We start from the raw sequence: 25,406 nt of genomic DNA, 5'->3' as shown, positions 1-25,406 counted from the left end.
CTCTACACACTTTGTGTGCATCGCTGCACACAGCTCAAAGCTTCAATTAAACCGTTAACTGCGTTTTGATGTCTGTGTAGCAGCGCTGATCTCTCAGGGTGGGCAGTGGGTTAAGGGAACTGGAAGAAAGCTGCAAGGGGGGTTTGGGAGAGGAGACTGGGAGATGTCTGGCTCTGCCTGATAATCAGCTCCACTAAATGTTAGTTGGAGGGCAGCGCATGAGCTGAGAGGCCATGCCACAGCATGAAAAGCCAGGATGTTTTCAGTAAAAGCCAGAATTATAATGTGAGAAAACTGTAAAAAGAGTATTTAAAAACCCTCAACTGAGAACACAATGGGTAAGCTGAAACTCACAACCAAATGTGTAATAGCAAATTGATTTTAATTCAATTACTTCACAATTCTAACTCTAATTCACTGTATGCGTTCACATGCTGAACACATGGCAACAGATCAATAAAGTTCAATCCACAAAGGCCAACAATAAACTGATTATAAAGTCAAGTACATCAAAATGGGAATACAACAAAAAGCTATATAAATAAATGTAGTAATAGCTTTCTAAATGTGTCAGTAAATTTTAAACATACAAATAAATGATTAAATGTGGAAATCATTCATTACAATTTAAATTGATATAATACATATATAATTTCTATATTTAATTCATTATTTTATAGGATAGGTGATATAGCTGCATGAAGTAAAGTTTTAAATTCATTGCAGTTTAACTTTTAGTCTTAATGAACTTTAAATATAGCAATGATTACAATCAGTCAGAATAATTTGCATATTGTTTAACAACTCATAATTTTAAGGCTCATAGTTACTTCAAAATGGTCATACTTCAACATTAACTACACTCTCTGTTAACTATCTGAAACATCCGAAATGTAGAGCCGTCTTTCTTGAAATGTATTTTAATTTGCATTAGCACACCCAACTTGCAAACGTACAAAGTCTTATTCTGATCTGAGCCAAATAAAAGACAAAAACAGCTGAAGCGTAAAGCTACTTAACTTTTAACTATAAAACACTGAATCATCCTGCAGCAGAAGACACTCCAACACACCAAGGATCTGTTAGCATAAGACGCTGCGGCATAGTCCCCAAGATGGGAAAGCCACTGACATTCAGCTCTTTGGTGGAGCCAGGTTTACAGTTCCCACTTTAACCTTTGACCTCAGAATATATGCCCGGGTGTGGCTGTCCTTTAAAAAGTCCAGCCAGTGCCTGAGGAAGACGTAACATGACGAACAGCAGGAGAGCACAGTTTGGGAAGTGTTAGGGCGGGGATGCGACTTATGTGATAAACATAGAGTAGGTTCTGCTTGTCTGTGGATCAACGTGGCCCACTTCAGTCGCCCATAGATGGCATTCAGATCACACCCTGAAAATTAGGGATTAGGGCCTAGGGAAAAAAAAAGAGGATCAGTGCTGAATAAAACTCATGAGTCACACGTTCCACATTAGGAGTATGAGAAAAGAAAGTCAATCAGGGGTGCTGAATTTAAAAGGTTTGGAGGAGCTCCTGTGATTCTAAAAGATTAGGGTCTATTATTTCATCTGGTTGGAATTTAAAGGCAGAGATTAGGAGAAAATAGATGGAAAGAAAAGAACAGAGATTTGACAACAATGATGGACTCAAATAAGTCTCTTGTTAATCAGCAGGCTATCGCGAAAGTTATTTAAACATGGTACGGTATTTTTAGTCGTTCATACAAAAGCATGCTCTGTTTTTGTTGTTGGCATTTTATGCATGTACTTTTACGCCCTGTATTACAAATCTTGATGATTTTATTTCACAGAATTTGTTTGTGCTGATCCTTATTCCAGAAAAAAATATTTTCCTTATGTAGCTTAAAAACTAGTCAAATATCAACCTGTTCATTCTGGCAAGGATGCGCTTTATTTTTTAAAACAATAAGCTTACAATTGTAGACATTACAGCTAAACAGCTAACATTGAATTTTACTTAAAAATTAAAGCTTAGAAGATATTTCAGCCAAGTTTAAGACACTGAATGGATGTGGATTTAGTCTGAATTTAACCTTATAAGTAGCTTGAACCTCTGAGCTGTAGCTCTGAAACACGTCCATTATCCAACTGAGCATCGGGGTCACAGTGAGAAGATTGCACCACAATAACAACGTTTCAGTGTTTGTGTCGCAGCTTCCGGGAGCAATTTTAAACTCATGCAAAATGATTGTTTTCAGTCCGACCTCCGTAAGGTTCAATGTTTCACCTAAACTGGATGAGATGAGGGTGGACATTCATTTTCAAGTCTTGCCATATTTTGTGCGCATTGACTGGGGGAGAGAAATCTCAAAAGGCATGCACGCTTTCGGGAGGCACTGTAGTAATCCACCTATACAGACCCATAAATGTAAACGCAATCGCAAGTTTTAGTTATGTCAGTGTCCTAATAGGATTAGCATTTAATTTCTTCAATTACATCTGGAATTCGAAAAATATGTGGGATGAAGTGGGTGAGCTGGGCCAAGTCAGGGTGTGGTTAGTGAGAGGGACAGCTGACGGTGGAGGGGAGCGTGCTGCTCTGCCAAAGTTCAGCTGGTCTGGTGCCAAGGACAAGGGAACACACAGACTCAATGTCTCTTCTCTCCTTCCATGGTCCGTTTTACTTGAAGGGTTAATACGCTGAAGACCCAGGCCATCCATTCAGCTATGATCAGGCTACACCGAGAACCACAAATGTAGCAAACGCTGGGCTGGGTTTGATTAATTTCACTGCAACGTAAGCCAGGCCTTAGAGCATAGAAATCAATAACAATCTTCCTTTATGGAAAATGCCCAGAGATGATTTAAAGATCACCAAGGCTGCTATATTTCATTAGAAACAACCATGAGGTAGACTTCTAAACCACTAGCTCTCACAAGGAGAGAGAAAAATGGAGCCCAGATGCCCAATGTACGCCATCAGTGAGCACACTTAAATTCTAAGACCCACACTACGTACAATCGGTACTTACTACCCAAGTTTATATTTCCAAAATTATTACATTAACCATGAGAAACCAAGAGTAGGACATGAATCAAGGTCGTTTTTTTACTCAACATCTACATGCCTGTTTTCACTCTTTAAAAGTAAAAAAAAAAAAAAAAATCAATGCAGATCTTGATGTTAAATCTCAAAGAACTACAAATGCTGAAACTAAAGAGACTCAAATGTGTATGCAAAGAGCAAGCTGCAGTGGGGGAAACAAGAAAAGCATCTCACTGTCTTGAAAATCTGCCCATTCTCTTTCACGCTGCGTCAGCACCACATTTAAATAATTGCGATTTTTGAAACAAGTGAGCATCCCTGTAGTCCTCACAACAGCAGAAATTACTGTCATGGAAAAAAATAAAAATACAAATTGGTTTGCTTTAATGTGATACGCGGAGAACGTATCCAAGTATTACCATGTCAACCTGAATAGGTTTGAAAAAGCAAGTAAATCTGTTCAGGCACAACCAAAAGCACATCTCCATCATGGTTCCTCTTCTGTTTGGACAGAAACTGCTTTACAATTTTGGCAGCCGGTGGCTCTTAAGTGCACAAAGACACTGTGTGATGCACCCTCAAAGGAGTTGAAGAGAAAGCAGAGCCATGTTTGGACTGAAAATGTCCTTTTTGACTTATACAGCAGATGTGTGGTCTGTCCATTTCTAGGTCTAGGTGACACCGTTGTGGTTCAGACAGTGAACAGTTCACTGTTGCCTCAGAAAACCCAGTCTTCGTATTACAAAGTCACAGATGCAGAGCATTTTAAAACACCAAAAATCAAGATGTTTATGGGGATACAAAATCACTTTAAACTCAAGCCAAATTCATAAAGGGATAAGTGGAAGCTGCATGGCTCGGCAGCAAAATGGGTAGATCGTAATTGGCCATTATTCTGTGACATAGATGTATCCTGCACAATTCGCTGAATTTCTTCCTACGTCCTTCTGTAACTCCTTACCTGTCTGGTTAATGTGATTAAAAGCCACTATGACCAAAAACTCATAATACAACATAGAACCATGCAAAAAATCGTATACGTAGTCCAAAAAGCAAGCAATTCTGCTTTTTGTCTGCCATTTCTTTGTTTTAACAATCCGTCTTGGCAGCACTTCTTATTGCCAGGAAGTTTAAGTCCCTTTTAAATAGAGCCACACTTCTAATAAAAATGTATTTGTGTATTGAGTGGTGGGTAGAGCAAATGAAAAAAATTGCAATACTAAACTGACTATTCTGCTATTGACTCTTGTTTGGCATCATCTGTTGTAATGGAAAAAGAAAAAATGCAATTTGAAGAAACAAGACATTTTGGTAATTAAACAGTTTGTTAAATTAACAAACGGGTTTTAGTAGCGTGTGAGAACATCCTGGAAATGCTCCTTCTGCTGATGAGCTGCAGGATGACATTCTGCCCTTCAACCAGCATTTGTTGCAGATCGACAGGTGTGGTTGCATTAGTCGCTCTGGTAGAAGCTGCACATCTCATCTGACCCCACGTGTGTTTAGTAGGGCTGAGGCAGCAGGGACAACAGGGCGGACATTCAATCCTCTCTGCTCCAAGGTTCTGGAGGAAATCTCCGATGGGTTTGGGATCGTCATCTTTGAGAATAAAGTTTGCTCCCCGAATCATAACACAAATTTCCCTACAGCAAGTGATCAATTTATTCACCTGGTTATCTATAAACCAGTTGCTCAGTTATGCTACATTCCAGCTATCATATTGTAAAAAGCAACATTAAGAAATTATTCATTTTAGCATGTTGCAATTTTTCAGTTTTTTCCCCCCCATTCATTTTATGGGTAGAACATGATGGTGCAACTCATAATGGGGGCTTTGAGGAAACTGTAACCGAGTCTCTATTCTCCTTCCCACTCAAATAAGAGACATCACATAAAAACACTCCTTGGGGGGAGGGGGGGCAGGATTCAGAGAGGATCTCCAAATCTCAAGAAAGGAGAGCGCTAGGAATTGGAATAAAGACTGAAAATAAACTCCATCTTATCCATTTACAATTTATTAACACAGTGTTTACAGAACGACTTCCTCCAGTGTTCGTTCAGAATGAGTCGTCTCTGGCTGCAGTGTGGACGCCGCAATATTGTAGCTTACCCAGGAAACCTGAGGATGAGCGCTGGCTGGGGAATAACGGTGAATCGGATTACACATGTGGCTGATGTGTGGCTTAAAACAGCATCTCTTTGTAGTGAAACAACTTACTTACTTGATTTTTCTTGTGGGGATTTTTATTTTATGATCATTCTAGGTGCACCTATTGCTTTAAATCAGTCTTTTTCCCCCTTCCTTTGTCTCTTGCTGTAACAAAACAGTTCAGTTTTACATAGAGTCGGAATACGTTTCATCATCAATTTCTCCTACAGCACTTAGTGTTGCAGTAATAAGATGGTAGCACCTTTTAAGTTTCATTCTGAGGTTAAATTGTCCCGATTCCAAGAACTAAAAGCGCATTTCACTTTGCAACAACCTTTCCTTCTTTCTGCATGATCGCTCTGCCATGTGCTTATAATCCTAATAGAGATGAAGGCCATTATAAAAGAGCTAGGAAGCAGCTGTGTGTCATTGACTTGAATCCAGGCAGGGGACACTGCTCTGAAAACCTTTCATCGTCCTCTCTCCCGCCGTTTCCACATCCACATCTCCCCTCTCTCTCCCTCGGAGCTCCCACCTCCATTTCCTCGCTTCTGATTCCAGGTTCCCAGTAACGGCGCAGAGAGGCGGCCACGGCCCCAGGCCAACTATGCATCCTGAATGAGACACTTGCCAACTTCACCGGCTGCACCAGTCAGCTGAACAGGGATCCAGTTTCACCCGTCTTAATGCTCCTAACAAGCCTTTTCCCGCTGTAGCCAAGTGTCAAGCCTTCCAAAGTCACCTAACAGGATGACTCTGCCTTCCCTACAAACACACAGGGGGGGGAAACCAACAGGAACAAGCGGTTGTTGTTTAACAGTTTCTCTTCATTTACAAGAGAGAAGAGACCACCAGATACCCACCAGCAGCCACAAGATGGATCCCTAATTATATCCGCCTGGCTCGTTTTCATCACGTTACGAGCGAGATAGTGAAAGGTCTGAAGGGTGACATATGGTTTAATGCAGTTTTTGACGACGACGTCCAAGAGTGTAGCAACAAGACAGGGAGAGGACAGTCAAGCAGTGATATAAATAGTACACAGTGCAGAGTAGTTTTATGGTGTAAAGGAAAGCTGTTTGAATGAGATATAAATATTTGCTCATGTTTTGTTCAGCACTGCCAATACCTTGGTGGACTCATCGTGAAAGTCTCAGTAAATACATGCCACTGTGGGTTTGAGTAATGCGCTTGTTCATCCACCTATGCATTGGATACATCCGGTCATCCTTGCAGAGTCATGGGGAGACTGGTGCAAATCTCCAGGAGTCATTGGGCCAGCAGTAGGTGCACTCTGACTGGGTCACCAGTTCATTATGGGGCAACACCAAGACTCACAGGGCAAACAACTATGCATACACACACACTCATGCCTAGGGGTCACTTAGAGGAGCCAACTCAGAGTTACCTGGACGGAACTCAAACATGCAAGATCCCTGGCAGGGATTGGGACCCGGGAACTTCTTGCTGTTCATTTTTATCTTGTGGCATTAACCTATGATTGGCCACGTTGGCAAAATTAAAAGACGGTTGCAAATTTGTTTCTGAAATGCGTATATTGTAATATGGTAGGTACACTGCTGAAAATATTCACTCGTCTACTCCCGAGACATGTGAGCTTCAGTGACATCCTGTTAATAGTCATATATTCATGAGGTTTGACATGAAGTGAGTCCACCCTTTGCAGGTTCAACTTTTCTATGAAGGCTTCCAATGAGTTTAGGAGTATGTTGCAAACTGCAGCTCCAGGGCTGAGTGTATCTTTTCTAGCCCTTTATTAGAAATAAAAGGTGTTTTTTAGTATTTGAAGAAGACGCAGTTTAATAATTCCTTTGTTTTAATACATACCTGCATTATATCACTGCAGCAGAAAGACAGTTACAAAATATATTGTCTCCTTTTGTCAAAAAATATAAATAATCTTGATTTTTTATATATATATATATATATATATATATATATATATATATAAATATTCTTAAACATATATCCAGCTTTATATGCTGGATATTGTTCAAACTTTAAAGATGACCTTTTTATGACGGTCATGTAGAATTTGTGGCTCTACTTATTTTTTTTATTTTCTTCCTTCTTTGAATAGTAAAGGTTGCTGAAAAGTTGCTCGGGTCAACAACCTGTCAGCAATAACACAGCAAATTATTTTAAAACTTACAAAAATTATGTTCTGCTCCTTTCATTGACTAAAACTTTGCCCAACAATACCAGCTACAGAATTATAGTACAGGTTTGCATACTGAAACACATAGTACATTATGCAGAAGCGTACGTCCTTCAATCAGACACAATATCAAACCTGGACGTTATTTTGAACTATGCAGAACCAGCAGCAGTAAAAGTACGTATGGGCGTTAAAGAGAACTCAAAACTACCTGTTAACCAAACCAAGACAAAAATTTGCTGAATTGCATCAGTTACTACTGAGCTAGGTTTAGGAGAAAATGTGATTTTATATATATATATATATATAATTATTGTTTGACAAATATGCTCTTTATGCTCCAACCTCATTATTTCAAAGAAAGAGACAAGAAAAGGTCAAGAACACCTAGCATGAAGGACGCAGACAGGATGCGACAAGGACACAAAATTTAAACCATTCCCTCCCCCGCCCCCCACAAGTCTTCATTTAATCAATCATTACTTCTTTTTTTTGTTATTCTAAAATACACATTTTACACCCTCACCATTCAACAGCTCCTCGATCCATCCAGGGGGACCACTCTCACTACACGCAAGTGTGTGAGTCACACATGAACTAAATGTGAATCAGCTATGATTCATCCACCCCAAGCAGGCAGCATAACAGGCATTCCGCCTTATTATCCCATTTCTACATTACTCCTGCTCACACAATTTACCTTCAGCACTATGCCGACATTTAAGGTAGAAACGCATTTCAGCCACGTGAAAAGCATTAAAGGGGGAGTTGGTACACAGAAATTGGAAGCATTGGGGAAATACCTCTTGTACGGCAACCACCACGGCTTCCGTGACTGGAGCAATGTGGCTATTATCGGGGCACTGTCAGGAAACCGGGAACCAATATCTGATTATATTAACGTCAGTCGGTTTGCACCAATACAACAACCAACAGTGGGGACTGAAAAAGATGTGAATTGAAAGGCTTTTCAACCAACAACTACCACAGACCTCAAACAAGTGATGGCACATCTTTACAATTACAACAGAATGTAAAACAGCCAACCAAACATAGCCTGATGAGAATATCAGATGTTTTCTACACTCCTGTCATAAATATGGTTGTACTCAAAGTGAGTGTGTTGTATAAATGGCATAAATAAATAATAAATAAATAATTGTGTCCGCAACTAGCGGACACAATCAGTGACACTAACTATATCAACCAGCTGATATCTATTAAAAATATCACTTTTGAATTCAGCCTTTCAATTTTACAAGTTAACGAAAATAAATATATAAATAAAAATCGGTCAAAAGAAGTCTTAAAATAGTTTGGTGAATCTCATCACAGATGTATTTTAGAAATAATAATTAAGGAATTAGCATTTCGTAACAAATTGGCTTACAAATGATTGCAGACATTTTTTCCCCGTGCGTTCCGTCTTTATTTTAATCACGTAAGATATGACTGATGTAACTGTGAATAACCAAATTTTTCTTGTCAAATTTCACAAAGGACACTTGGACCTGATTACTCACAAACATGTAGCGTAATAGTAAAATATTTGTTATTATTGATTGAACAATAAATCCTGCTCTCAGCTAAAAAAAATAAATAAATCTCAAAGGAGACCTGAAAGTTCTAGGACGTAATTACAAAAACAGAAGGAATCTCATATGGCCAAATGCTTTTTGCATAACATATAGTTCATTAGCATAATTTTAGGTGTTAAAAAAAGATGAGAAAAAGTGTTTTCTATTTTTAACTCTGAAAGAGCAAAATTTGTATCCTGTCATGACAAAAATAACAGGTTCTATGTCATGTGGTTTATTTTTATTCTTACTCTTTTTTTTTTCCATTTCCAGCTTCAAAGCATGCATGGATCATTGAGCAACATGTCCTCTGACCTGAGAAAACCTCTGTATAAAAGTGAAAATGGTGGAAACTCAGACACCTCCCCCACCCCTGACAAAAAAAAAGGTAATTCTCCCTAGGGGTTCCTATAACCTTGAGCCGCCTCTGCGAGTGCAAAATAAAATGAAGGAATCCCTCTGCTCTTATTCCACCCATATCCCTCATGCAATATCACCCCCTTCATGTCAGAGTGGGAGTAAACAGCCAGAGGAAAACAACAACCACGGTGTGTTCACAACTGCAACAGGCGCCTCGTGTGTCTTTATATTGTCCAAAATAACACCAAAAACCATTTGATACATAAAAAATAAATAAATAAAACAATCCAATTCTGACTCCCACAGCATCTTGCATCAGTGCTTCTGCGTGGTACACGATTGCTCACACAGTTTCCAGCCATTACCTTATTTTTTATGTTGCAGTGGCAGCAGACAGTCCACAGATACTTCAGGGTCCTCCATAGCAGGATGATGAAGAGACCCCCGAAAAACGTCACCATGGAGGAGGCGAGGAATGCCCACCACATGCGCTGTCCATAGTCGTCGCATGGCACCTCAGACGTGTAGGGGATGACAACGCCTTCCATCTTGGATATTAAGATCGAAGAGTCCGGATTGTTGTTATTATCGATGCTGCTTGTCCTCATAGAGCTGTCGCTTCCATGGGGATCCGTGCCATGTGCCTCGGCTAGCATTGAGGAGCCTTGGAGAGCCTGTGCCAGCGTCCCCAGCCCCACTCACCAGCCATATTGCTTTAAAAAACAGAAAGAACGAAATATATATATATATATACAGCCCTCCCCCCGCCCCCCCAAACCCCTTTTATTTTTGCACTAGATTTTGACAGCCCCACCAGATTATCTTCATAAATATATAGTTTCTAATGCCAGAGAACTGTTTATTATTAATGACAGTGTGAGCCGCCGCGCACGCAAAGCAGACCAAAATAGCGCCTCGGTGGCCCCTTGGAGTGAGGCATTTAAATCCGCAATAATAACGACGAATCTTAGGCGCTTCTCATTCTGAGGGGCTTTTCTGCCTCTTTCACGCCATATGCCGTGACAGTTACGGCGTCGTTTGCAGCCGCCGAGGCTGCTGTTGCTTCTTTTTCCCTCTCTCTCTCTCTCTCTCTCTCTCCTGATAATGCAGACACACAAACAGCAGAGGATTAAAAAATAAAAATAAAAAACAATATAAAAAACAAATTTCCCGGCTGTGCTCCTTCCCTAGCCGTCTTCCATTCAAGAATCCTGCCGATCAGCGGATGAAGAATCGATTTGAACTCTCCTTCAGTTGGCTGTAAACGCTTTGCGTGTAATTCAGTCCTTAAGGTTGAGGGAGGTGGGGGGGAAACAAAATAAACGCAGGTCAGAAGACTACATATTCAAACAGGCGGTTTGGGTTGTCGATTCTGCGTTAAGGAGAGGACTGGCGCGCCGCTCGGGTGGATGTCGCTGCCTCCATTCGGTCCCCCTGCAGCCCTGGCACGGAGCGGCCAGCTGAGCGAGCCTGTCAGATCCGCTCCAGAGGAGAGGAGAGCGGGGGGAGATTTACAGGTAGGAGGGCGGAGCCAAGCGCTAATAATAAAGACGGACAGAGGAGCTGCGAGATCGCTACGATGTTTTTTTTTTTTCTTCCCTTCTTTAAAAAAATAAATAAATTAAAAAAATGTTCCAGGAGCTGAACTGGTCCCTTGCACTGCTTTGGCTGCTAAACTGCGCCTCTGCGTCTTTATTGCACGTCTGTGACGCACGTCGCAAAGAAGAGGCTGTATTGATCAGTCATAAATTAAAGGGTTATATCTTGCTTTATAAACATCAAATGATGATCGTCTCCCACGCACACAAACGCAACAGTGCCCCCGGGTGTTCGGCTGGCGGGGGGAGGGGAGGGGTTAATATTGCGTTGATTTCTCATCTAGGATAGTGCTCCAATTTTTCCAATTACTGAGATAGTGGCTTTTCACCCATGGAGGAGGTCCCGTTTTTCTTTTTTTTTTCTTTTTTTTTTTTAAATTAGCAGAGCGAGAGAATGAATGTCCTTCGTGATCAATTAGTGTAAAATGCTCACAGTTTTAGCCTTTATAGGAGGTCAAAACAAGTGTGGATTGGTGACGACGGTGAGGCACGGCTGACAGTAGTTTATGGCTGCTTGCTGGAAACCTCAAGTATCCAGTCAGTGCAAAGTATACGGGGTAAACAGCTGACTCTGAAGAACAACTGACCGCTTCAGAACAAGACGGGTGCCCATGCATCTGTGGCAGAGGGCTCCAAATGTTCTCCAGGCTGAAAAAAATAAAAAATAAAGAAAAATTGTTCAGTGCTTTGTTTACATAGGGACACTTTTTTAAGTTTAAGTTTTTGGTCATGCCTAAAATATGTGTTCGAGTATGTAATGAACCTACAAAGGCGTTAAGCTGACATGTATAACTCAACTTGAATTTGATAATATTCTTATTTATTTAGATGTATATATGGCATAGGGATTTATACATAGGAAATTATCAGCATAATATTAACACTCAATGTAAATTCTCCTCAGTTTGCCAATACAATTTTGAACCAGCTCTGTCTGAGCAAGTGTAGAGTTTAAACACTCATTCTCAGGCGTAAATGTTCTGGAAAGAAAACGCGTCCAAGTATGACATGCATGCTATCAAATTAATTTATTACCAAGGAAATATTAGTGCTTCCACAAAAATAGCTCGCGGTAACAGCTGGCTGTCATTTAAACTAGGAGCAGATATGAGCTGTAAAACATGCAAGGCAATCCGATATTTGAATTATAGCTCTTCAGAGTTATGACTCCATGTGCGAGTGGTTTAGCTCCACATAAACCAGGCTGCTGATCCGTCCCGACGTAGCTGTCCACTGTTTGGATGCATGTTGAATATTACATTTTGGAGTGAGAACAAAACCTAAAGGTAACAAGTTGGTTGAGTTTCAAAGTGTGATTTGCTCCGCCTTGTAACCTCTGAATATTTTCACTTTGTCAAATCACCGCCACAAAGTTCAAGTTTAGACAATAGACTAACAAAAAGTAGTGCAGAATTGGAAAATGAAACATGCTTTTCAAAACTGATCAAACACATATCTGAAAAGCATAACATGCATTTGTATTTACTTTGACTAGGCCATTCCGACATATGAAAAACCCTTCGACTGAAGATGAGCAGCGCCCACAGCATCAGGCCACCATCGCCATGTGGCTCCATGCATATGCTTCATTTAGGATGATTTGTAGTGTTAGCTTTACTACTGCATTATATGCTACTTTGTATTACTGGTCTATCAATTGAAGTTTGTGGTCGTGAAGCGACATAGTATAAATATCTAAGAATGTAAACAATTTTGCAAGGTACCGTATGTTTGGTGTTAAACAGCAAACAGCAAGTTTAAAAATATATATATTCCCTTCAATAAAATATCTTAAATTACGCTCACAATGCCAAAATTCAGTCATTAAAATTAATCATAAGCGTCACAGGGGAGAATTTCAAATAATGCAGAACCAAAGCCCAAGATTGCAGGCGAGACGGCAGGTCTGTGACAGCATGGCATTTCTAACATGCCCAGAATCACAGGAACAACCCACATCTGAATCCCTGCTGCTGGACTGAAATTAGGGAGAGGAGGCGAACGCTCCAACAATAAGAGCCGACACGAGCGCGGAAAGGCCACGGCGTCCCGGGCGAAGACTACAACGATCTTCCTTCTGTCAGACTTAAGACTTCTCAAGTTCAGTTGAGCTGTCAGCAGCTGTCTTGAAACAGACACCCCAGCTAAAGGGTTTGAGGCCCGACTTCTTTCTAAAAACAGGCAGGAGGGGACTTAGAGGACATAAGGAATTGGGACATGGCACCACACACCTGCACGTAACAGTACAACAGATTTAGAATGTTATTATTGACCAAAACCTTGTTCAACCTTCTCCTGGGAGTATTAAGTGACATCAGACAAAATGTTCCTGTAGACATGCGGAAAACCGAAGTAGACACTTTTTGATTTGATAACGTGGCTCATATTGGGAGGTGCCGGGTAGTTTCTTGCCATAAAGAACTCGACAGGCAGCTGGAGGGTCGTCATTCATTGTGACATTATTGGGCAGGAGACCATGTGACTCACGCAGCGCTCAGAGGAATTGACCCCAGGCTAGAGGCGCTCAATCAACCAGCAAGATATGACACAGCTCCAGGCTGTCCGAGTGGATGAAAAACATTCGGAAATATATTATTTTTTTATGATTTCAAAACCAAGTGATGTTTGTTATGTTCCTGTAGGCCTGAAATTTCACTTATCATTTGAAAGACACGTTAAAAAAAAAAAAAAATAGAATGCTGTTACACATTTGTTAAAATAAACAGAGGGGGAAAGTCCATCTTCAGAGAGGAAAAATAGAACGCAAACATGCAATGAAGCTCCGCAAAACGTGTTGTAAACATAAGAGCCAATTTCCTGAACAAACTTAATTACACTGAGCAGCTGATGCCAATTATGCTGACAGATTTTTTTTTTTTTTTTAAAAACATCAGAAATTAAACAGTACCTTGCGAGGATGGTTTAGTTTTTCCACCTCACAAACATCATCATCCATGTGCTCCGTTGTGATTTTGTATGATGGCTTATCTATTGCATTCCTTCATTCATGTTTCATTTAATCCACCACTGAGAGGCCAATACAAATAGGAATAAAAATATAAAGTGAAAAGACAAGAATACTTTTTCTTCTTAAACAAAACCTTGAAATTATTTTCAGGTTTCTGTAAACCATGTCAGCCTCCCCTCTGAAGTCTTTTCCAGCCTTTAGCAGGTTTTCTTCCAGCATTGTTCTATATTTGGCTCCATCCATCTTCTCATCAACTTTGACCAGCTTAGCTGTAACTGCTGAAAAAAAAACCAACCCATTTCATTATGATAATGTTGCCAATGTCATGCGAAATGTATAGGAGGAGGAATTTTACAGTCATCTTATTTGATTACTGTACAATTACTTGTCTTAGATTACATAGAATGATAGTTCAGCATTTCTCTGTTATGCCACACAGCCCTCCTATCCTGATTGGCCAGCTTGTTACCAGACCTGATTCAACACATTACTATAGTGTCCACTGACCATTTTCAGCAACACTAAGAGTTACCGTCCCCTTCACCAGAATAAAGACCATTTACTTGTGTTTAGCGCAACTTCCCCCTCAGAGCCAGAGTGCAGCTGCAACTCCACACCTGTGCGCTGTATGCAGAGGAGCTGTTGGAAAACAAGCTGCAGGAGGCATTTTGTGTCTGGAGGAGCCGTTTGCCAAATTTTTAATAGGCATCAATCATTTACTCAAACTCCCAGTGTTGACAATTTTGAAACCATCTCTCTAGGGTTTATTTCGTTATTGGTCTCAAACTCACATTTTGGTATCTTACTGCTTTACAGATGACACTTTTGTCTCATTATTGATACAGTCCTGATGTCCATGTTGTCTCCACTGGTTGTTATTCCCTCTTGCTTTCTTTAAATAAAATTGTCTGCTTTAATTAGTTTTACAGTAAGCAGCCGTCTTGTAAATGGATTGGAGCCATGCTTCAAGGATTCAGTCCTTCAGAAACTTTGTGTCAAAATCCCAAACACCCAATCACTTTAACGCCTCTGTAATCTTACCTTTGGTGCCGTTTGGATGGATGCCTGCTCCAACACACCTGAATCTAACGAATGCATTCCCCGTTAACAAGTCACTCAGCTCTGCAGAGGCGTTCATGTGACTCGGGTGTGTTGGAGAAGGGACGCCCTCTAAAAGCTGCAGGTTAGTAGCTCACCTGGGCTGGAGTAGGACATGTGGAGAAAAGCAGAGTTACGCACCACATCTGCTAATAATACACAAATCTGACATTGTTTGTGGGTCCACTTTGGTCATCTTGCGTCGCTTCATGAGATTTCAAGTTGGATTTCACTTGAAATGTTTGACGACAGGAAAACTAAATACTCTGAAAATTTGGTGTATTATTTTGCTGGCGGCAAACTGAAGCCCATAATGAAAGAAGCCCCACCGGTCCTGGTTTCATAAGAAATGAGGTACATTTTTAAATTGGCCCAGGCTAAGATCCACAGGCAGGTTCTCCCAGCTGACTGGACCTGTTAATATAAGACTAGAGGGTTTTTGTTTCCCCTCCTCCCCATCATGAGGTTCATTTTGTATCCAGTAAACAAAGAAATAAACAGAAATTTTGAAGAATAATTACTTTTCCATCCATCCATTGTCCTCCGCTTCTCTGGGGTCAGGCAGCAGTAAATAATTACTTTTTTCTTTGGTCGTCATCTCGCAAATCTGGGCTTTATTGAAAAACTAATAAGCAGCTCAATTTGCTGTTTGACACAGTCCATGTAGGAGACACAGCACATACGAAAAATGGATTCTGATAATGAAAAGAACAAATTAAGGCTTTGGCCTTGAAAGCAAAACGTTACATTGTAGGAAATTAACACACTAACACGGTGGTGACGGCAATGCTGTGGGAATGCTTTTCTTCAGCAGGGACAGTTAAACTGGCCAGAGACAACTGGAGGATAGATGGCGTTGGAGGTCAGTGCATAAAGAAAACCTGTCTGGGGTATCAGACAAGTCAAGTCTTGGACAGACGTTCATTTTCCATCAACATAAACACAGAGCAATAATGGAATGCATAAATAAAAGTATAGGGAAGAACTGGAATGGCCTAGTCAAAGTTCATACTTCATTCCAAGTAAGAATCTGTGACAGAATATTGCAGTGTGACTGAAAGTTGAGCTGTTCCACAAAGATCAACCAAACCTTTGCTCTGGTAGAGATATATCCCTGTAAGCTGTAATTGCATGAAGGCTGTCCTACAAAGTTTTGAACATAAATACACTCCACATTTTCAGATTTTTGTTTTTGTAAAACGAAACAAACCAGGTATCACTTTCCTTCCAATTCACAAACACTACTTTATTTTGATCTATGAACCCCCATAATATAGATTAAAGTTTATTATAATGCCATAAAATCTTTTTATAAATGCAAGACTTGTAGATGCAAATGTTTGTTTGCTTTTTTTTGAAACATTTAGAAGGCAATTTGCTCCAACAAAAGATGTTCCCAGTTCCAGCAAGATTAAATATAAACTAAGCACGGGGCATTTACAAGAAAAAACAACACAAAAAGTGCATACTTGTATTTTTTGGCCTAAAGAGTTTTTGTAAGATGGGGAGCAGAAAATTTGGATCACATCAGTCGTCACAGCTACTTATGTGACTAAAATACAGTTAACCTAAATACTGTACTTGGGATGTAAGATTATTCTTATTAATTTTGTTTAGAGCTTAAAAGATTTTAAGTGGGAGGAGATAAAAAAAAAATGGCAGCAATTTATGTCTGACATCCATGGGGGACAGAACAAGTGTGTCCTCTGCTGTCTACCCCCCACTCCTCCATTTTCTCTTTGAGAAAAGGTCACATTTAGCTCTCCGAGATCCACAGAGATTATGTCACACCTTCCTTATCTAATCTTTGCCACTGATAGCATTTTATCAGCACCTTTCTCTATTGACATGGACTAGGCTTTTTGTCCTTTAGCAATTCAGAGGACTCAAACATTTTCTTTTCATCCCGATTTAACCCGCGTTTTTATATTAGTTGACACAACAGCTTGTTGAAAATACGGAACGTTTTACACAACATTTTTAAGTGGAATAGAAAACAAGACTGAGATACAGACTGAGCCTGTGTTGTGATACAGAAAATGAGTTTATTCCCATGTTAATGCTTCAACATACAAATCACATTCTTTTAATGAAAGAGTTCAATCAGTACCTGGCATCTAAACACTTCTTTTTTTTTTCTCTAAACAGACAGGCATCTTATGTTGCATCTCACTCTAAAGTTGGTTTACCCTAGCTACTCAGAAAAATAGTAACATTACAATTTGCTTCTATTTCCTTTAGCCCAATAGTCACACTCGAGGACAAATTTGCATTAAAAATGTGCAAGGACAAATCCCTTTTTAATAACTCAAATAAGAAGTGATTTTTTTTTTTTAAATCAAGAAATAAAAACAAAGGCCAACGATGAAATGTAAGGAACTGATGTGAAACATAAAAACATTAATTAGTTACAGTAGAAATTATAGTACCTATCTGTAGTATGCTGGAAACACAAGAACAGTAACATGCTTAGGATTCACAGATAAACATGTGCAAAATGGAAATATAGGGCATTATATGAGGATAAAGGGGTTTCAGTGGATTTTGGCACAATAAGATATAGGATATAGCTTTAATAAGGGTCATTATTTGGGGTTTATTTTTTGCATCCTGAATAATAGAGAAAAAAAAAAAAGAACAAATAACAGTTAAAAGTCACTAACATTTAAAGAGGTTTGAGGAAAATCCCTAAAGGTATTACCCTGCAAACTAAGCTTTGTAGCGTGTCTTTAAATTGTGTGGTGTGGTGAGAAGTGACTGACAACGAACCACAAGGGAAAAAACAAAACAAAAACAAAACATAAAACATGCTCTTAACCTGTTGAGGCGTGACATGACTGCCAAACGCTTGTAGGAGTATTACCAAGTGACAGTACATGGAATATATAGTTATATACGTTTTCTTCCCAGATTTAGCTGCATACTACATATATGTGGCATACTCTATATTGTTAAATAAGGGTTAAAGCAACAGAATGAGTTACACAGTGGTTAGTCTGAACCTGGAGTGCATTCTGAGGAGTTAACCTTTTGGCCGCCGTGTCGGCCTAACTTCAAAGTCTCACCATCGTTACTCGCTTAAAACTGTGCTGGTCTCTGATCAGCCCCCTTCATCATTTGTCAACAGGTTAAGGTGAACTTTTGAAAGGAATCTAAAACGGGTTTTAATTAGTGTTAAATGACCCACGGTTGGTTTCAGATTAATCTTCTAGTGTAAAGGCACTTCGGAAAGGCCTACAATCTGTCCACACACCCGGCTGCTATGGGAACTATGCATAGAGCGAAACATGAGATTGTTGGCAGGCGGCTTCGTTGAACCCACTGCTACATTTGTTAAAAAGGTGAAATGCATTTATTTGCATTGCTGAAGAAATGTCATGACTGATCTTGACGCTGGTATTCCACTTCCATACCACTGCTACAAACCGCAATTCACCTCTGCAGAAAGCCGTCGTTGCGGCTTCATCGTAAAGCCGTGTTCTCGCTTCTCAAAACCACCATGTGCACGATAAAGAAATAAAATGAAAATAAACTATAATTAGTTGTCAGTCATCGTCAAATGGGTGCATATTTGTTAGGGAAACCACAAATGTCGGGAGCGGCAGAACTTCATTAGTGTTGAGGTTTATGGTCAAGGGACACTCGCATCAAATATCGAACACCAATATTTAGACTTATCTCAGAACTGTAAACAGACAATGCAGCATAACGAACACACTGACAGAATCCTCAGGGAAGACTGATTAAACCTTAACGTTAATATGCAATGCTACCAACCTGCTTCAGAGTACATCAGAGATAAAGGAGACCGATTATAAAACATAACAAAGACGAAATAAAAAATATATATATATCAATAATTTACACAACTAGCTCATGGTAGTGTACCTATTGGTAAAGTGTGAAAGAGTTAATTAGTGTTTTGGGGAATGAAAAGCAGAGCCACGGCTCGCTGTAGTGGCGGCCAGGCTCCTCTAGGGGGAGCCAAGTGGAGTCCACAGGACTTTACTTTGTTCTTGATCAACTATAGTGGTGATCTGAGTGCAAATGTACGGGAGGTTGCCGCCTTGGACAATACCTGAAAAGAATAAAAGGAATTGTTTAAAGCTGACGGATCATTGATCACATCACAAAAACATGACGATATTTGAGCTCCGTCTTATTTTTAAGTTTGTTTTTGATTACCGACTGCATACACACCTGTGAAAAATTTGCTGTATTCTTGTTCGATTTTCTGCGCGCTTTCAAATTGCTCCTTGGAATGTTTTTGAGATACTTTGTCCCGCAGAAAAATTGGATCCTTCTGTTCCCTGTGAGGAACAAACAATATAAACAGATGGAAGATGGTCAAAATTGGTGTCAATTTACAACAAAATGTTATTTTAAATTAAGAATCTGAACACTTAAAACATTTCAATACAGAAGTTAAAATTAGTGTTTTTATATGAGGTAAAGTGCATTGTCAAACTACTTGTACTCCTTGACCTTCAGAGTTCTCTATTAAAAAAAAAAAACTCAGCAAAGTTTAAAATGTGAAATTTTGTTTAACATGTCAAGGATAAGTAAAAAACTTTGTGGTATTATTTTTGTTGTTTTGATTACTCCAATTAATTTGTTTTCAGAACCGCCAAAAATTGTTATTTTCCATATAAACACATGTTGGGGAGTCGTTTTAAAACAAGCCTCGATTGAGTCAAGGATGAAGCAGATGACTGATTTATATTCATTATTTTTGTGCCGCAGCAGATTTAAAATGAACCATCGTCTGAAGTCATCCATGTAAAATGTCCCAGTGACTCCAATTAAAACAAGTATTTGCAAACTCACAGCTATTACAAAACATATAGTCCACAATTAAAATTACTGACTGATGTTATTAAATGAACAGATTTTTCAAAATACTTTTGAAAATGATGCATTATTTTCCATCCACTACTTAAGACGCAAATGAAATACAGCCGTTTGGGAGACATTTTGGCAATATGCTCACTGTATAAAAAAAGTTTTAATGAACAATTGTTAATCGAATAAAACAAGCGAATGTTTATTCCGCTCTATTATATTAACCACACACAGAGCAGACCGGAGCGTCACCTCCATCTGCGTCATGAAGCGGGTTGAAACTTACTTAATCTGCTTGGCGTTTTTGTAGCGGATGAAGACAACAATAGGATAGATGTGAACACTGTGGAGCCTCTCAATGGCGTGCGGGGCGATGTCAAGCAAACAGTGACAGCCCTGTAATTTTACAATAAATAAAACAAAAACTGTAAAGTTTCTGTCACCACCACAAATATGAATTCAACAGAATCCAAGACTGATGAGCAGTAATCTTGATTTATGAGCAAAAGCAGAGATTAAGTGCAGATAAAAGCCACTGGACTCCCGATGGACAAGAAAGGAAAAGGTGTTACCTTATCTGTTATTTCCTTTATAGAAGCAACAGTGGTGACATCAAAGTGTCCACTCCTGCGCTTGTAATCGATAAAGAGACAATCTTTGACACCGCGTTCGATGGCCTGCTGCGAGGCCTTCATCACCTCTGCAGACGTGGCAAGAAAGAAAACCATTGACATGATGCAAAAATAAATGCCCGTCCAGTCTCATCCCTCTGGTCAGAAACCTTAAGGGTCATGTATCGTTTTTTCCTTCTTATTAAAAAGTGAAACATCTGCATGAAGGTATCTCACCCAGCAGGCATCTGCAGAACTTCCCAGGAGATTCTTTAACCAGCATTTCCTTGACCGGGTCGCTGAGAGGCCCGAGTACCAGGACCGGTCGAGGAGAGGTGCACTCCACCTTCTGGACTCGCTGGTATGCCAGGCTCACACAGTCTGGAAAAAAAAAAAAAAAGGAAAAAAGGTTAGATATAAGGCCTCCTGCTATTTCTACCCATAATTCCATCAATTTTCCCCTCACCATCCAGGAAGGGGATGGAATCGGTGCTGATGGTGTCCAGAGCCACCATCTCTTTACTGTCTTTGGAGCTGCTGCGCTTGTGTTTCTGTTTCCTCCTGAAAAACGATCGGCGGGCAGCTGCAGAGAGGGTCTTGCTGGAATCTTCCTTCATTTCTGTCACACTGTGTCTGCGATAAAACTCTTGGTCCATCCTACATCACACACACACGCACGCACACACACACACAAAAAAAACCCAAAACATTCTCTCTAAAGGTCTCCAAACTAAAAACCTCGTATAGTTCAAGGGTTGCAGCAAAATGTGTGTCGTTACTAGAGATGCACTTGAATGGTCAGAGACTAGAAACAGAATCGATTTGCACCACACCACGTGCTTCTGGGTTTCACATGCAATAACTCTCTTCAGAGTTGAAGTTGTTACTGAGGGAAGAGGCCTCAAAGTTAGCCGTTGTCAGTCTCAGTGGGGTGTTTAAAACAAACAACAACGACAACAAAAAAAACCTTCAAGGAATCAACAAAGATGCTAGGAGCTTCTAGAAAAACATCCTACAGAGGCATGTTGGAGCTGAACGTCTTACTTTTGACCATTCAGCTATTAGGGAGAGGATTCACCAACTACAGGGATTTAGTAGTTTAAATCCTTTGGTTGGATTTAAACTGACCAAAGTTTGTTTTTTTTTTTGTTTGTTTTTTTTTTTTTCCCAGGTAATCTGCTCTGTTTTACAACAGCCACAAATGTTGCTATGTCTACAGACAAACACAAAGGCTTCAAATGTCAACTCCTTACTCATTTTTGTTTGGAAATGGTGAAATCTTGCTTAAGAATTGTGAAACACCTAATCCAAAAAGTAAATTAAGAAAGTAATGTGTTGATTATGATTCAGCAACTTATGATTTTAGTCATAATCATAATTTGCTGAATCAAAAGTGCCAGTACTACGCAATACAAAATGAGTGTATAAAAAGAAGAAAAAAACCTCCTGATTGGTGCATCTCCAGTAAGTCGCACTCTAGTTTTTTTTTTTAATTTATTTATTTTTTTTATTTTTTCCACCCACATGTATTTGCTGGGGATCTGTCCTCTCTGGATCTGCTGTGCGTTCTCATCTAGCTGCCAGGCCATCCAGGTCCCAAAGCTGCCCTTTGGTAACGACTCATCCACATAAAGGATGTCATCCTTCTTAAAACTGAGGTCTCCTTCAGCCTCCCCCACCCTGTCGTAAAGTGCTCTGTTGGGAGGCAGAGACAAAGATAGATAGGGAGTTATTAAGGGAAGGGCGGTAGGAGGGCAAGACGAGGAGCGTGAAGCTGATAAAAATGGGAGAGGAGATGAGGTATGAGGAGAACCAGATTAAGGATCTTCAGTGCAGAAGTAGGATGACAAAGGAGGTGCAGAGCAAGTTTATCTAGCGACACCAAAGGCCTTTTCTTTGTCTTGCTCGAGGCTCGCAAGTTATTCCCAAGCAGCCTATCTGTGTCAGCCAGGCAAGCCGAGTGTATTTACTGCAGATGACATCACAAACCTGCCCGTCTAGTTGACGAGTGACTGTGGCAGCTGTGGAAACAAACCGAGAATAAAGGCGAACCGATTCAAAGTTGCAGTCTCCTTTTGAATTTAGTGCGATCCTTTTCGCCAACGAGGACAAAAAGGATTAGACGACCTTAAGGGGTGGCAAGTTAGAGTCGCTGCGGTAACACAACGGATCTGGGACATAATTGGCTCGGTGAGAATGGGACAAACTGTCCGAAGGGCTCTGGAGGCTATGTATAGCGTAACAGAGAGCAATAAAGCTGCTACTGCTTGGTTGAGGTCCATTCCTGTGCAGTATTAAAGAAAGTCCAAACAACAACGTAAAATAAATACAAATTAATGTAAAATAGAGTAAATGCAGAGTGATGCATTTCAAGGGTTTATTTCTGACGATTCATCTAATTTCTCATATAATTAGAATATTATTTAAGACCCATAAACATAGTGCACAGTTGTACATGACACCACAGTGGAGTACTTATTTTTTTTCCCTTCCATCCACTTTCACTAACTTTGCCTTCAATAACCGTCTGCTGTACAGAGGTCAAGTGGAGCATCTTCTCCATGATTTTACACGCATTAACATTACATTTCAGTACAAAAACTACTGAGGTAGCTTACAATAGCTTTAAATAAATTAACAAAAAATATATACATCACTCTGTGTAACGCATATACGTGCTCTATAGATTTTTGAAATTAACTACTGGAAAAATATGACGTTTCAAAGATAGTCAACTATATTGAGACGCTCTGTTGTTCGTGTAAATACGCACCGAATATAAAAGCCGTCTCCGGGTGCGTCTTTGACCGTGTTGAAATCGTCAGGCCGATGCTGCACCCTTAACGTCACCGTCTCTGCGGGTTTCAGCATCTCAACGTACACCTCTTCAGCCGTCTTATTCTTCATGTTCACCAAGTTGTACTGAGACAGAGGAAATCACAAAGCGAAACAAAGTTACAGCGAAAACGCAGACCGGGGAGAGCGGTGCGTCACAAAAATATAAAGCTCAGAAAACTGATGACTGCAAAAAACAATTTCCTCCCGACTGTGAAGGCTCCGCTAGTAAATAGCCACATTTCCTCCAAGCTTTCAGCGCCATTAAAGTGTCGCAGTATTGATTTGTGCCACGCATGAGGGAGGAAAACAAACAAGGAGATTGAAGGACGGCGTGAAGCTGTGCGGTCTGATGACAGAGCTGCATTGCAATTTCCACAGCAGACTCTCTGTGGCTGAGAGCTTAAGTAGGAGCATGCCAGGAAACGTCTAGCAAGAATTTGTGGTGTTCTAGAAAGATTACCAATGTGGAATGAGACTGAGCAGATCAATGAGATACAATGACATGATGGAAAGCAGCAGCGGAGGAAACACAAAGCTTATTAGGGCTGAGGGGACTGAAAAGCTGCAGCTTCGGCAGCAGGTATGGAGCAAGATCTGCATACTGCTGAAAAATGAAAAAAACAGATCAAAAATCCCCAATTCTGACCTGAAAACACCCAGTGTTTCTAAAACAGAAAGTCTTTGACAGCAGCATAAAATACCGTGAATACATGTTAGTACCTCTAGGATGAGATCCCCGGGATTAAGCCCCTCTGGACCTCTTGCAGGACTGTCCTCATCCAGACTCTCTATGTAGACGCCCCGCAGGTTCCCCCCGCAGAGAGTAACGCCCACCTCCACCCCAGGCCTGTGGACCGTCACAAGTCGGGGCTCACCGACCTTCTTGTTGCTCTCAGGCGGCACTCTGGAGGAGGACAGGAGACGCTTTCAGGTGCTAGTAGGGTTTTTTTTTTTTTTTTTTCCCCCCTCACATTTTTCTTCAGGCAGAGAATATTTTAGCTCAACTTTTTTTTTTTTTTTTTTTTTTTTTTACATGTTTACCTGACAAAACTGTTGGGGCTGGTAGTAGGAGTGGTCTGCTTGGAGGAGGGGGTGAGCGTGCCCTCGTCCTGCTCGCTGAGCGTATCAATAGCAGAGTGACTCTCTGGAGTTGCAGTCCCGCTCCCCTGTGGGGTTGACTGAGCGCTGACTGAGGGCTCAAGACGGGAACTGCAGGGAAAGAAAAAGAGATTTCAGCTGAATAGAATAGAATAGAATAGAATAGAATAGAATAGAATAGAATAGAATAGAATAGAATAGAATAGCTGAGCTCTTAATTTGCCCCCAAGTTGGGACAAATGGCACTTTAGTGTGAAGTGAATCACAAATAGCAATAAATAAATAAAACACTACAAATATATACATTTGGCAATAAACCAAAAATGAATGAATAGCATAAATACTGCAACAAACTTGTTTTGCAACCCTTAAGGTGTGTATTGCAATAATACAAACTTATCTACTGGTAATGAGGGCCAGAAATTCCTAATGTAGACTTTCAGTGAGAAGCACAAGAGCTCATCAGCTGCCTGGTTTAACTCGTATTTAATCATTTATGGCTTTGCGCCTCGGTGATTGCTTGAGCAATGTGGGGCGGGTTCTCAAATATTTGAATTTGCAGAAAAGATGAAGAATTTAATTTGAGTTAATAGTTTGAAAATCAAGCAAATAAAAGGGAGCGCTGTGGCAAAATCCATCTGGATCCCTTTCTGCGCCAATGAATTCCCCGAAGGCTTCAACTAGGCCAGCCGTTCAAGCTGCATTAGTGGCGGGGGAAGAGGATACGGGGATGGGGGGGGGGGGTGGGACGGGACTGCAGTTCAAAGGGAAGAGCTTCAGGTCTGATTGACGGTAAAAAGACTCGAGTTGTTTCCAAAGCTTAAATGTTTCTTAATGAAATCAAGCATCTAAGAAAAAAGATCTCCGCTAAATTTAGTGAATCTTACCAAGCTTTACTTCTCTAAAACACTGCTCTACAAAACATACTTAAATATTATTTCACCTTTTATTCATGAAGGAAAGTATAGTGCATGGATTTCTGAAAAAACCTCTCAAAAGACAGATTTAAAGCAAAAAAAAAAAAAAAAAAAAAAAAAAAAAAAAAAAGAAAAAATTTTTCTGGGGGGGGGGGGGGTGTCCCCCG

The 25,406-nt window shown here is 40.2% G+C and overlaps 2 protein-coding genes across 51 annotated transcripts in view; both read right to left on the bottom strand.

Moving 5' to 3' along the window:
- Positions 1 to 14,923, bottom strand: part of kcnma1a (potassium large conductance calcium-activated channel, subfamily M, alpha member 1a) — a 163,907-nt gene extending 148,984 nt beyond the window's left edge. For 11 of the 46 annotated variants that reach the window (XM_015027814.1, XM_015027817.1, XM_015027818.1 and 8 more), the window contains exon 1: positions 9,635 to 10,952. In XM_015027814.1, the coding sequence (XP_014883300.1) occupies positions 9,635 to 9,925 (291 nt within the window). In that variant the 5' untranslated portion in view covers positions 9,926 to 10,952. Of the gene's footprint in view, positions 1 to 9,634; positions 10,957 to 11,454; positions 11,516 to 14,876 lie in introns of those variants that run through there. The other 35 variants (XM_015027804.1, XM_015027808.1, XM_015027812.1 and 32 more) reach the window with 8 other exon arrangements.
- Positions 14,924 to 16,958: 2,035 nt separating this feature from the next.
- The window catches only part of dlg5a (discs, large homolog 5a (Drosophila)), a 52,241-nt gene continuing 43,793 nt past the window's right edge, over positions 16,959 to 25,406 (bottom strand). For all 5 annotated transcript variants that reach the window (XM_015027798.1, XM_015027802.1, XM_015027799.1 and 2 more), the window contains 10 exons: positions 24,266 to 24,433; positions 23,945 to 24,128; positions 23,160 to 23,308; positions 21,911 to 22,081; positions 20,853 to 21,043; positions 20,624 to 20,767; positions 20,348 to 20,475; positions 20,062 to 20,171; positions 19,134 to 19,243; positions 16,959 to 19,011 (listed from right to left, as the gene is read on the bottom strand). In XM_015027798.1, the coding sequence (XP_014883284.1) occupies positions 18,908 to 19,011; positions 19,134 to 19,243; positions 20,062 to 20,171; positions 20,348 to 20,475; positions 20,624 to 20,767; positions 20,853 to 21,043; positions 21,911 to 22,081; positions 23,160 to 23,308; positions 23,945 to 24,128; positions 24,266 to 24,433 (1,459 nt within the window). In that variant the 3' untranslated portion in view covers positions 16,959 to 18,907. The remainder of the gene's footprint in view (positions 19,012 to 19,133; positions 19,244 to 20,061; positions 20,172 to 20,347; positions 20,476 to 20,623; positions 20,768 to 20,852; positions 21,044 to 21,910; positions 22,082 to 23,159; positions 23,309 to 23,944; positions 24,129 to 24,265; positions 24,434 to 25,406) is intronic.

The sequence above is a fragment of the Poecilia latipinna genome, unplaced genomic scaffold, assembly GCF_001443285.1.
Source record: "Poecilia latipinna isolate Pla-1442-1.1 unplaced genomic scaffold, P_latipinna-1.0 Scaffold107, whole genome shotgun sequence".
NCBI classification, from domain to species: Eukaryota; Metazoa; Chordata; class Actinopteri; order Cyprinodontiformes; family Poeciliidae; genus Poecilia; species Poecilia latipinna.
This window is presented reverse-complemented; position numbering and strand designations above follow the sequence as displayed.